This window comes from Chaetomium tenue, assembly GCF_020726465.1.
Source record: "Chaetomium tenue strain MPI-SDFR-AT-0079 chromosome Unknown F5144scaffold_1, whole genome shotgun sequence".
In the NCBI taxonomy this organism is placed as follows: Eukaryota; Fungi; Ascomycota; class Sordariomycetes; order Sordariales; family Chaetomiaceae; genus Chaetomium; species Chaetomium tenue.
Window position 1 is genome coordinate 4,241,021 of NW_027117329.1, and position 11,752 is coordinate 4,252,772.

The 11,752-nt window shown below is 56.7% G+C and overlaps 6 protein-coding genes across 6 annotated transcripts; 4 read left to right on the forward strand and 2 right to left on the reverse strand.

Annotated features, from left to right (window-relative positions):
• The first annotated feature begins 109 nt into the window (after positions 1-109).
• Positions 110-1,649, forward strand: F5144DRAFT_55708 (uncharacterized protein). Its single transcript, XM_066788002.1, has 2 exons — positions 110-429; positions 497-1,649. The coding sequence occupies exons 1-2, from the start codon at positions 347-349 to the stop codon at positions 1,353-1,355; spliced, it is 942 nt and encodes a 313-aa protein (XP_066648947.1). The 5' UTR covers positions 110-346; the 3' UTR covers positions 1,356-1,649.
• A 440-nt stretch (positions 1,650-2,089) lies between these two features.
• On the forward strand, positions 2,090-2,514 carry F5144DRAFT_556900 (uncharacterized protein; the record flags this gene model as incomplete). Its single annotated transcript, XM_066787996.1, has 1 exon — positions 2,090-2,514. A coding segment is annotated over exon 1 (217 nt), but the record flags the coding sequence as incomplete, so codon positions are not given.
• Positions 2,515-4,375, reverse strand: F5144DRAFT_502785 (P-loop containing nucleoside triphosphate hydrolase protein). The gene is made up of 4 exons (XM_066786411.1): positions 4,112-4,375; positions 3,942-4,033; positions 3,774-3,888; positions 2,515-3,716 (listed from the first exon to the last, which is right to left on the reverse strand). The coding sequence occupies exons 1-4, from the start codon at positions 4,112-4,114 to the stop codon at positions 2,607-2,609; spliced, it is 1,320 nt and encodes a 439-aa protein (XP_066648949.1). The 5' UTR covers positions 4,115-4,375; the 3' UTR covers positions 2,515-2,606.
• Positions 4,376-4,395: 20 nt separating this feature from the next.
• F5144DRAFT_556903 (chaperonin Cpn60/TCP-1 family) lies at positions 4,396-6,722 on the forward strand. Its single transcript, XM_066787997.1, has 4 exons — positions 4,396-4,716; positions 4,775-4,826; positions 4,880-5,535; positions 5,593-6,722. The coding sequence occupies exons 1-4, from the start codon at positions 4,654-4,656 to the stop codon at positions 6,433-6,435; spliced, it is 1,614 nt and encodes a 537-aa protein (XP_066648950.1). The 5' UTR covers positions 4,396-4,653; the 3' UTR covers positions 6,436-6,722.
• F5144DRAFT_55738 (uncharacterized protein) lies at positions 6,699-9,963 on the reverse strand. The gene is made up of 3 exons (XM_066788020.1): positions 9,747-9,963; positions 7,621-9,614; positions 6,699-7,563 (listed from the first exon to the last, which is right to left on the reverse strand). Exons 1-3 carry the CDS (start codon positions 9,859-9,861, stop codon positions 6,994-6,996), a joined length of 2,679 nt encoding a protein of 892 aa, XP_066648951.1. The 5' UTR covers positions 9,862-9,963; the 3' UTR covers positions 6,699-6,993.
• A 1,065-nt stretch (positions 9,964-11,028) lies between these two features.
• On the forward strand, positions 11,029-11,740 carry F5144DRAFT_478830 (TspO/MBR family-domain-containing protein; the record flags this gene model as incomplete). Its single annotated transcript, XM_066785122.1, has 3 exons — positions 11,029-11,142; positions 11,179-11,349; positions 11,426-11,740. The coding sequence occupies 3 exons, from the start codon at positions 11,029-11,031 to the stop codon at positions 11,738-11,740; spliced, it is 600 nt and encodes a 199-aa protein (XP_066648952.1).
• Positions 11,741-11,752: the final 12 nt, after the last annotated feature.

Consider the following 11,752-nt stretch of genomic DNA (forward strand, 5'->3'; position numbering starts at 1 on the left):
ATCCAGGGCTGACTTGAAATAATAACTCTTCAAGGTGTGGAGCGATGCAGGGGCCACGCAACAGAACCCCCAATTTCCGAACGCTGCACTTAACGCGACTCGCCAGGCACGGGGCAACACAGTGCAAGCGTTGATTCGATGAAGCCCAGAAGCTTGGCCGAGTTTGGATGGAAACTCGACTTCACATCTCGCCTCCACAATGCCATGCCGCTGCTGCCCTTTCGACATCCTTCAAATCCTTCCATAACCACTGTAGAGATATTTGCGTCTTAGTCGGTTTTTATACGACTCAAGCGGACCTGGATCGATCGCCACTTTCCGTATTTTCTCCAAAAAATAAATCGACATGCCGTCGATCGCCCAGGAATCGCCGACGGTGCAGTCGTCCAGGAAGCGGAGGCGAGACGGCAACGACCACCAGATACACCCGTATGCGAGCCTGACCGCGATATCCATGGACCCTGGCGCTAATAATTCCATCTTTCAACCTGCATAGTGCTACAAACACCCCTCACGGGATATTTCATCAGGACGATCGAACCCACCATTCCTCTGCCTCAGCCAACCGCAAGATCATCCCCATACCGCCGGGCAAGCGGCAGCGAACATTAGTCGACATAGAGCTCGAAGTGGATGGAGAACCGATGCAGCGATCACCCTCCAATTCGCCCCCGCAAAGACACCACCATGGGCTTCATCATTTACATCGGGAGCATCAACAAACTAGGGACGCTTCCCGGGTCGAAGAGGACACCCGATCCCGATCTACGCTCCCGACCCCCACCGCCGCGCCCCCCATGAGCCGCTGCCACATCTGCTCGCGCAAGCCCAACAAGAAATCCGACCTCGACTCCTTCGCCGACTGCGAAGGGTGCGGTCAGCGGACATGCTACGTATGCATTCGCGAGTGCCTCGGCTGGGGCGGCGGTGGCGGCGGTGGTGGTCCCAGCCCATATCCATACGCCCACTCGCCAACGACAACACAAACACAACCACAACCACAATCGCAACCGCAACCACAACGGCGGGCGCAACCACACAACCCACATCCAGCCGTGTCCGAGGGACCCCACCACAGTGCTCGCGCACTCCCCTCCCCCGCGACCGCGACAACAACTACATCGATAGGGGGCGCCTCTGCGGAGGAAGCGGGGGAGGTATCATTTACGATGCTTGACGCAGACGACGAGGAGCAACAGCAGGCGCAGCACGACGACGTTGGGAGAAGGGAGCACGAGCAGGGGTGGACAACAGGCGGCGGGCACAAACGGGTGGTGTGCAGCCGGTGTTGTGTTGAGAGGGGCCAGGACGGAGAGGTGGTTTGCTTGGGATGTTTGCCGTTTGTGGAGGGCTGAAGATCTATACATGCGTAGACGGAGCATTTAGAAAGGCGGTTCTGGTTGATGTTGGCCGCTGATATATTTGTCTGTCGGTCGGATAGTACAAGGCTGAGCACCCCCTCCGACTCGGACTCCAGCCGTTCCATACGGATTATTGGGGTTGGGAACCCGCCGACGACAAGGACTTCTATTACCCCCAGACAAGAGCGAGGAAAGGGGCGATGGAGAAGAAAGAGAATAAACGCCACCCGACCCGCTTCACCGGCCGAAAACAGAGCCCGCCCCGGTAAATGGAACCATTAGAAATGGCCCCGAGGATGGAACGAGCTAGACGAAGCGAGATCCGGCGATTCAATCAAGGGCTAGTTGTTCACCGGGCATTCGCTGCGGCCTGATGTGACGAACCTACTCCAGGATCCTATCCTGTTAGGGTTCAGCTTCGGTGAAGGTAATCTCTTGAGGATGCTTAGGTTCGGTGCAGCCAAAGGGTGCACAACAATAGACTTGTCTCAACAGTAGGCTTGCGAGCTTGTAGCGAACTGTAGTTGTGATTGCTAACTGGAGAACTCCCAGAGCTCTCCAGGACGAGTGACTATATACTATCTAGGTCCTAGGTATCTCCGTACCTCTTTCTTGGGGAACGTGAGGAACGGTGGCCGTTCCTCTCGTTCCTTTATAGGAACCTTGGGAACGGTAGCCGTTCCCCCCGTTCCTCTCCTGATTGGTCTGGGACCCATTCTTAATGATTGGCTGGGGGGCGCTCTCCGCGCACCCCCCATCGGGACCCTGCATGCGGCCATAACCGTGACACCTGATGGGTTGCTGGGCCGTCATCTGGATATCTCTTTTGGCGTCAACCAGCTTACAGAAAAGGGACGAGAAGACCGCAAGGCGGCAGGGCAGGAGGAATAATTTTATTATTGCATCCATCCGGATCTTGCAAGACGGTGCTCTTGAGGAGGCCGCGAGGCCAGTGTCAGGGAGTCGCGCACTGGGCAACATACAGCGGCAATTCGGTGCCTATAAACTAAACTGAGTCTAAAGAGTACTGCTGTACATACAAAGCTAGGCACGAAAGATCAAGAAACTTTAGAGGCATAAGTGTATATAGTAGGCATAGTGGGAGCGGCCCCAAATGGGGGGAGCTAGGGCCCGATAGTTCACTATTGAAGTCATTCGCTGGGGAATCTGTCCTTGTGTGATTGCCAACAGTTCGACGGCTAAGTACGCTCTATTCGTACATACAAAAACAGCCACCCTTCCGCTCTAATTGTACTGCGCGTACGCAGCAGTCGAGTTAAACTTAAGGTTGCCCTTAATAACTTTGTCAACCGCGCTCAGGAAGTCCTTCTCAGTCGCAACCTTCCTCCTCGCCCGGATGGCGAACATGCCAGCCTCAGTGCACACGCTACGCAGCTCGGCGCCCGTGGCGTTGGGGCAAAGACGCGAGATAAGCTCCCAACGGATATCGCGCTCCACCGACATGCTCTTGGCGTGAATCCTGAGAATGTTGGCGCGGCCCTCAAGGTCGGGCAGCGAGAACTCGATCTTGCGATCGATACGCCCCGGCCGCATGAGGGCGGGATCGAGCGTCGACGGGCGGTTGGTGGCGAACATGACTTTGATGTTGCCGCGAGCATCGAAACCGTCCAGTTGGGTGATCAGCTCCAACATGGTTCTTTGCACTTCGTTGTCACCTCCGGCACCATCGTCAAAACGCGCGCCGCCGATAGCGTCGATTTCGTCGAAGAAGATGATGCATGCTTTCTTTGTCCGTGCCATCTCGAAGAGTTCGCGAACCATCCTGGCACCCTCACCCACATACTTCTGGACCAGCTCGCTGCCAATGACACGGATGAAGGTCGCATCTGTCCTGTTGGCCACGGCACGCGCACACAGGGTCTTGCCGGTACCGGGGGGGCCGTAGAGGAGAGCACCCTTCGGTGGGTCAATGCCCAGGTTGCCAAAGCGCTCGGGCGACAACAGCGGCATCTCGACGACCTCGCGGAGTTTCTCGACTTGTTCCTTGCAGCCACCAACATCGCCGTATGTGACATCGGGCTTCTCTTCGACCGTCATCATGGTCACGCTAGCGTCGATTTTGGGCGGGAGCGGAAGGAGAATCTGGTACTTGTTCCGGTCGACTCCAACGCGCATCCCTTCCTCAATATCTGTCGGGCTGACGCGCTCGCCGAGCTGGACGACAAACTTGGCGATTTGCTTGACGTTGATGACATATTTGCTCTTCGATTCGTCCTTCTCATCCGGGATAATCTTGGTGCACCGCGCTACTTGAAGCGGCTGCTCTTCCGACATCCGTTGACGGTCGGCGGCAACGTCCCAAAGATGAGGCGGCGCCAGGCCGGTATCTGATTCCTACATAGAAAGTCAGCCAAGGCCATGTCTTGGGTCGTCTTCATAAGTATAACGTACCTTCACGCCAATCTTCTCATCTACGCTCTGTTGCTTCTCCTTTATTTGTTGCTCGAGCTTCTTGATGGCAGCGCCGTAAGACGCAGCACCGTATGTTTTTAGCACTTGGATATCCCTTGATGGTGTCAGCTCCGTAGCGTGGTGGTGGCAGTTCCAGGTGTGACCAACTCATCTGTGAGCGGTGTGATCTTCTTCTCTTCTACTTCGTCATCGGCGAAGTTTTTCTTGTACTTCTCCCAGCTTGAACCTGTGGCAGAAGGCTATGTGATCGTTAGAACCCGGAAACTAACGGCGCGGGCAGCGACCAAACCAAGGGGCGGTGGTGTTGGGTGGCGTACCATGATGACGGACGGCGGAGGGGAATGGAATGCAGATTCGGGGGTTTAAATCGTAAATCGCTTAGCAGTAGTAGGGGTACTCGCGGCCAAAGGTAGGCGGTATCGTCAAATAGGGTTGTGGTAATTTCTGCGGCGACAAGTCGTGGAGTTTTGGCGAGGGATGATGTTGGAGGCGGTTAGTTATGGCTGCAGCAGCGAACCCAGAGGCAGCTGTTCCGTAATCCCCATGCTGCCTTGGGCCCAGAGCTCTGCGAGGCTGAAAGGGCTCTAGTCTAAATGCGGCTAGCGCCAACTGATATGGAGACCCCCCGCCTGCAACAGGGCCACAGCGGTCCAGCTTAGGCTCTTCCCCCACTGACGGCTTGGGAAGAACTCCAGCACCCGACTGAAAAAATCCCGTCCCACCTTGCCTATTAGATGTACCTTGGAGGGGGAGCTGCCTGGTAGTCAACAGAAAAGAGCATCACACCGCTTGTCAAAACAACACAACACGCCTTTTTTTGCCCGACTTGCGCGCAAACGAATCAGAACGAGCTTGCAAAATGGCGACTGCGACTGCGACCGCGACACAGCAGGGTGGAGGGGGTGGAAATGCGACGTTCAGGGTACTTGCTCCGAGAAGACGGTCCATCGCGTCGAGCTGATACTGACCCCTCGATGTAGGACAAAGAGAAGCCGCTGGCTGTCCGGTCCTCGAACATCGTCGCCGCCAGAGGTAGGCAACCTATTGCTGCCGTCGAGCAACCCCTTGGTGCTGACTAGTTGCAGCCGTTGCCGACGCCATCAGGACATCGCTGGGACCGCGGGGTATGGACAAGATGATTCGGAGTGGCAAGGGCGAGACCATTATCACCAACGACGGCAGCACAATGCTCAAGAGCATGTCGGTCATGCACCCCACAGCCAAGATGCTTGTACAACTGTCGAATGCTCAAGACGTCGAAGCCGGTGACGGCACTACATCCGTGGTGGTTATCTGCGGTAGCCTACTCGGTGCTGCCGACCGGTTACTTTCCAAGGGCATCCACCCCTCAGTCATCTCCGAATCGTTCCAGAGGGCCGCCGCCGCCGCGGTAAAGGTTCTTCACGACATGTCGCAACCCATCGCCCTCACAGATACGGCCGCCCTCCTCCAAGCTGCCAACACCTCCTTGTCATCCAAGATCGTTTCCCAATACTCGAACCTCCTCGGCCCCATGGCCGTCAACGCAGTCACCAAGACGATAGACCTCAAGACGGCAGACAACGTCGACCTAAAGAATATCCGTATCATCAAGAAGGTTGGCGGGACGATAGAAGACAGCGAGTTGGTGGACGGCTTGGTCTTGACACAGCCTGTCCTCAAGAGCGCAGGGGGGCCGGCACGGATGGAGAAGGCCAAGATCGGTCTAATTCAGTTCCAACTGAGCCCGCCCAAACCTGATGTATGTTGAACTCTCTATGTTGTGCTTTAGGTCACCCACCTTACTGACGTACGTTAGATGGAAAACACCATCTCTGTCAACGACTACCGTCAAATGGACAAGATCGTCAAGGAGGAGCGGATGTACCTCCTCAACATGGCCAAGAAGATCAAGAAGGCCAAGTGCAACGTCCTCCTCATCCAAAAGTCGATCCTCCGTGACGCCGTCAACGATCTCTCCCTGCACTTCCTCCAGCGCCTCGGCATCCTCGCCGTCAAGGATATCGAGCGTGACGAGGTCGAGTTTATCTGCAAGTCGACGGGCTGCAAGCCCATCGCCGACATCGACAGCTTCACCGAGGACAAGCTCGGCAGCGCCGACCTGGTCGAGGAGGTCCAGAGCTCCGGCAGCCGCATGGTCAAGGTGACGGGCACGCGGTCAGCGGGCAAGACCATCTCGGTGGTGGTCCGCGGCGCCAACAGCCTGATCCTGGACGAGGCGGAGCGGTCGCTGCACGATGCCCTCTGCGTGGTGCGGTGCCTGGTCAAGAAGAAGGCGCTCATCGCGGGCGGCGGCGCGGCCGAGATCGAGATCGCGTCGCAGCTGAGCAAGCAGGCGCGCGCGCTGTCGGGCACCGAGGCCATCTGCTGGAAGGCCTTCGCCGACGCCCTCGAGGTCGTCCCCACCACGCTGGCCGAGAACGCCGGCCTGAACAGCATCAAGGTCGTCACCGACCTGCGCCACCGCCACGAGCTGGGCGAGAAGAACGCCGGCGTCAGCATCAAGAGCAGCGGCGTCAACTCCAACATCGCCAAGGAGAACGTGCTGCAGCCGCTGCTCGTCAGCACGAGCGCCATCGAGCTGGCCGCCGAGACGGTCAAGATGATTCTGCGCATCGATGATATCGCTCTCAGCAGGTAAAGGGGGCGGGGAAAGAGCTGGGTAGGGTATGTGTATCACGGACAATAAATGGCAGGGAAATAAAACAACTGCATGAATGAATGATGGATTCGCTGCTGTCGAGGAAATTAGAGAAATCGACCCAGTTAGAATCTAGATCCCTCATTGGGACCGCAATACATCTACCTGATAAGAAGTGTTGCCATCGGATATCCCTAAGAAGGAGTACAACGAAAGCAGTGAAATGTGTGTGTTTGTAGCCGTGCCGTCACTAGGAAGCACAGTAAACGAAATAGAAAAAAAGGTGATAAAATTGGTTAACTATTTGGCAAATGTCGGAATCATCGCAAGCCAGCCAGGCCTTCCATATTTGTACAGAATCTAAACAATCGCTCCTGAGCCCCCTGTGCGTCCCCAAGCGCACCACACCTGCCCCTCCAACTGACGAGCTATAGCTAGGTAAAAGCAATAGCTGTCCTTCATCACGTCCATGCGTTGGGGTTTCCTCAATCTCAATTCTGCCTCCCCCGCCGCGCCCGAAGTAGCCTCGCCTCCAAGCCACAACTCAAGCAAATCAGTCTAATAGTTGAGCTCACCGCCACCACCACCCGATACCTGATCCAGGTCCTCGTAGCTCTTGAGCGTCCGGCCTTGGACTGCCTCGCGGGGCCCGACGGCAGCACCGCCGGCGCCGTCACCCCACCTGTTCGCCGGTCCAGGACGGCCCCGCCCGCCACCCATCATGCTGCCGCCGTCGCCGCCACCATAGCGGGGATTGTTCCCGCGGCGGTCATACGGACCAGACCGGTTCTGAAACCTGCCCCCACCGCCGCCCGACGCGCCGCCGCGACGGATAGGGCCGGCAGGGCCGCCACGCTCATCTCCACCAGCACCGGCGTGCCAGGCGGCTGGGTTGGCCAGGGGATTGGCGCCACCAGCGCCGCTCATGATTCCGGCCGGGAACATGGGCATGGGAAAGCTCGGGAAGTTCATCATGTTGTTCACGGCATAGCTCTGCAGGTTGAAGCCACGGGGGGTGCCCGTCGGTTGTTGGCCGTTGGATTGGGGGAAGTGGCCATTCGAGTTTGCGTCGGTGCGTGAGGGGGCGATGTGGGCAGGGTCGAGGACGTAGGCGTTGATGAGTTCGAACTGTATCATAGCGTTAGCATAGGTAGATGATGGAATGGGTTGGGGGTAATGGTTCACCTCTTCCTTGAGCTTCTCAAGCCACTCGACGTGGCGTTTCTCGACATGCTTGCGCCAGAAATACTCCTCTTTGAAGAGCTTGGTACATTCGGGTACCTTGCAGCGCCACTTATGCTCGTCCTCTTGCTTGCAATACTTGCCAAGGTCGTCGTTGATCGCATCCTCGACTGGCTTGCCGCCAAGCTTCCGAAGGTCGGCCGTCTCGGGGTGCAGAATTTGGTTAATCTTGTCTTCAAACGTCTTGACCCAATTATAGGCCCGCTGCAACTGTTGCTCAGCCTTAGACGTGGCGCGGAATTTGCGGTCCTCCTCGGGTGCCTCGCCCTCCTCGATATCCTCCTCCTTGCGCTTTTTAGCGGGGAAAGGGTCTCCATTCGCGCTCGCCTCGGCCACAGCTTTGGCAGCTGAGGACAGAGTGCTCCTGGGCCTTCGGAGGTGACCGCCCGGGCATTTGCGGGTCAGCTCATGGATCGAGTCGCTCTCGAAAACGCAGAAGAAGCAGAAGTTGAAGACGCGACGAAGGTACTCGATGGTCAGATCCAGTCGCTTCTTGTCAACCAAAAGGTCCATGTCATCAACCTCGTCATCCACCATGCCTTCGTCCTCGTCATCCTCTCCCTCTTCAATCATGTCGTGATCCTCTCCCTCTTCGCGCTCCACGTCCAAGGACTCGTCTAGGCGAAGGCGCCGCTCCTTCTTCGGCTTCTTAACCGGGGCCGTTTGCATCGCCGGCTGGAGTTTCCCTTCATCACGAAGTCGATAGGCATGCTCTTCAATTTGGCGGGCAGCATTGAAATCAGATCCAACGTCTGCCTCAAACTTGGCGACGAGTTCGGTGGCTAACTGGAGGTCTTTGCGAATGCGGTCTGGAGCAGAGAACAGATCCCAAAGCGCCTTCTTTCTAGGGTGCGAAGGTGGGTTATGGACACCAACATGGCAGGTGAAGTCACCGCGCAGCTCGTCCTTGACAGTTTTGCCATTGATCGCCTCCAGAGCTTTTTCGGCAGTCGAAACGGGAGCGGCAGACTTAGACTCGCCATCTTCCTCGTCTTTGGCATCCTCCTCGGTCTCTTCAGGGATCGGGGCCTCGGGTGCGGGGTGCAACATGATCCAGCCGATCCTGTGGTACCGTTTACTGGGGTTGGGGTCGCTCAAGGACAGCCACTTGAAACCACCTTCTCCCTCTCCAAGATGCTCCTTGCAGAAGGCTTCAAGGTTCTGGCGGCTTACAGAGGGCGCGATGGTTTTGATAAGGAGAGTGGGCTGATCCAGGCTCTCGTCCCTGACGTCGGCGGGCATAGTAGGCACCAGATCACCGACGCCGAGTACTTCATTTGCGGCCGTTGCTTCACCCTCTTCCTTCTCGACCACGCCACCGACTCCGTTGCTCTCACTCTTTGGGATGCCTTCGAGAGATAACTCGTCAAAGATGCCGGACGCAAGGTCCTGCTCCCATCGAGCATACGCACTGTGCCGCTGCTCGTTCAATTGCTGGCGGAAGGGGTCGCGAACGTCGGGCACGTAGCGCTCTTTGAACCACTGCTCCTCCTTGTGCTGTTTAACAAAGGTATGGGCCATTTTGGCCTGGAGGTCCTCTTTGTATTTGTCGTAAGCAGCTTGGATCTTGGCCTTCTCCTTCTCCCGCTCCGCCTGGACTTCGCGCGGGCCTCGAGGGCGCTCGGGTTCCCTACTCCGGCCGCTCTTTAACCGCTCCTTATCCTCCTTTATTTTTTCGTTCGACCTCCACCACTCGCCAAACCACGAGAACCCTACCTGATATGGCAACTTCAGAGGATCGGGAAGAAGATTGTTCAGGTTTCGATGCGGTGTGGAATCTTGGCCAGGAACGTAACGGTCGATGTTGGGATGGGGGGAACGGCGACCGCGGTCATCCCGATCGCGAGTGCCGGCATACTCGTCGCGGCCCCGTCCCCTTGGCTCGTACCGATCGACCACAGGGGGAGACCGAGACCGACGGCGACTACGGTCGGTACCTAGAGCGCAGGTTAGGAAAGGGAATCAGGAGAGAGCGCAACGATATGACGAGCTGGGAAGCGAACTGTGCCATGATAACAAGTCGCGGTTGGGAGCACAAAAATGTTGGTTCGCAGGAGCTTAACACGCACCAGGAGATCTGCCACTGCGGTAGAAGGTGTCCCCCCTCTCCTCCTTGATCCTCGTGTCGTCGCGGCCGCTCCAGCGGTCGCCGGGCGATCGCGCCGAATCACGGTGATACTCCATATTGTCTTGAGTAACCGTGTTATTTCGCTGACATCAACTCTGTCTTCTGAGAGCAGAACTCGGAGGGCGCAAGGTCGAGAAGTCAAAGAACAGGACGGAGGAGGCCTGTTACTGCTGTTCGATTTTGTCGCGCGCCGCTGGGGCCTTGTTTGCCGCTTGTTACGTTACTCCTAAAACCAATTGTTTGGATATCTATGGCCGGTAATGACTGTTTGGCGGCATGATTGCGGTTAGAAAGCAACGAATCTTGGCGGGTGAGGGAAGGCAAGCAGGTAACAATGAGGGAGGGTTATGTAATCGAGAAAAGAGCATGCAGCATCGAGCCACAAATGAGGGGATGAATGCATAAAGAAGGTAGGTGCAGTATGAGGGTTGGGGGTTTCGAGGAGGTTGCTACGTTCATCGCGACGATGCAGGGAGGAGTGGAGGACGGGCGGGAGAGGATCAGGCTGAGAAATGAAGCCGAGAAGCGTGCTCAAGAGCAAAACGCTGGGGCAGGATCTGATGACGGTGATGGTGAGGGAAATCAAAATGGGCATAAATAAGCAAAAGAGAAAGGGTGAACGAACAATTGATGGTGGCCGTCTACAGCGACGATGAAGACGGGACTCCTCGGAGCAGGCCGATGCGCGTTGGGGGTTTGGAGACCGCGAACAGCGTGGAGTTGCTGAATTGGCAAGGTGCAAGACTCCAAGTGGACAATTCCAGGTTGTCGCTCCACCAAGTGGCTGGGCGGAGTCACGTGTTGCAGCTGAACTCAAAAGCGGCCCCACCCGTTCCGACTAACCGAGCTAAGTTGCTTGATGGGGGTTAGGGTAAATTGCACTTGGGACCATGAGACTTCAATTTAAAGTGTCAAGATGTATTGGGACAGTAAATGGTATCTTGTTGCGAAATAATATATGATGCTTTAGCAGTTCCAAAGTACATATTCTTAATTTCTTATCTCACAGGTTGTGGTGTATTTGCCCCTGCCCGTTACTCTCGCCAAATGTCTCGGAAGCCAGATTCGGTGATGTCATCCTCGCCGAGTTCGTCTGGGGCAGACTGCAACTTCACCTTTTTATGTTTAACGTGGAACAAACCGAGTTCGTAACCGTGACCTGACTTGTAATACCTTTTTTGGATATACAATCCCATACACCTTCATCTTTGAACCAAGGCACGATGACAACTTACATACCCTCACTCACCCTCCCGGAGGCCATCTTCGGCAGCCTCCCAGGTTCTATCCTGCTGCCCATCACCTTGGGGTCGGCAGTAGGCTATTCCACAAGACGTGTGTCCCTCTGAGTATATTGTCAAAACCACACTGAGAATAACACACAAACAGCTGCCACCAACCGCCGTGAATCCCTCACCCTCAAGCAGCCGCCTCTCCGCCCCCCAGCAAGCGTCTTCCCACCTGTCTGGACCGCCCTCTACGGCGTGATGGGCTATGCCGCACACCGGGCTGTCTACCTGGGCACTTCCCCTCTCAACACCACCGTAAGCCCCCCTCCTTGCCCAATCTCACCCACACCCACCCCTGCCCCGAACCCCGAGCTCACCACCCCTCCGCTAGGACACCATCCTCGCCGCCCGCCAAGGCGCCACCTTGTACACGATCCAGCTCGGCCTGAACCTGGCATGGATGCCACTCTTCTACGGCTTGAACCGGCCCGTGCTCGCGACCATCGACGCTGCCGCCCTTGTCGGCATCAACTCGTACCTCGCCTGGCTGTGGGGCACCAAGGTGGACGAGGTCGCCGGTTGGCTGCTGGTCCCCTACGTCGGCTGGCTCGGGTTCGCGACTTACCTGTCGTTTGGGACGGGATATCTGAATAATTGGGACTTGAGCCCCATCGTCGGAGGCCAGGGGAAGAAGAAGAGCACTTGAGTGTGATGGGAG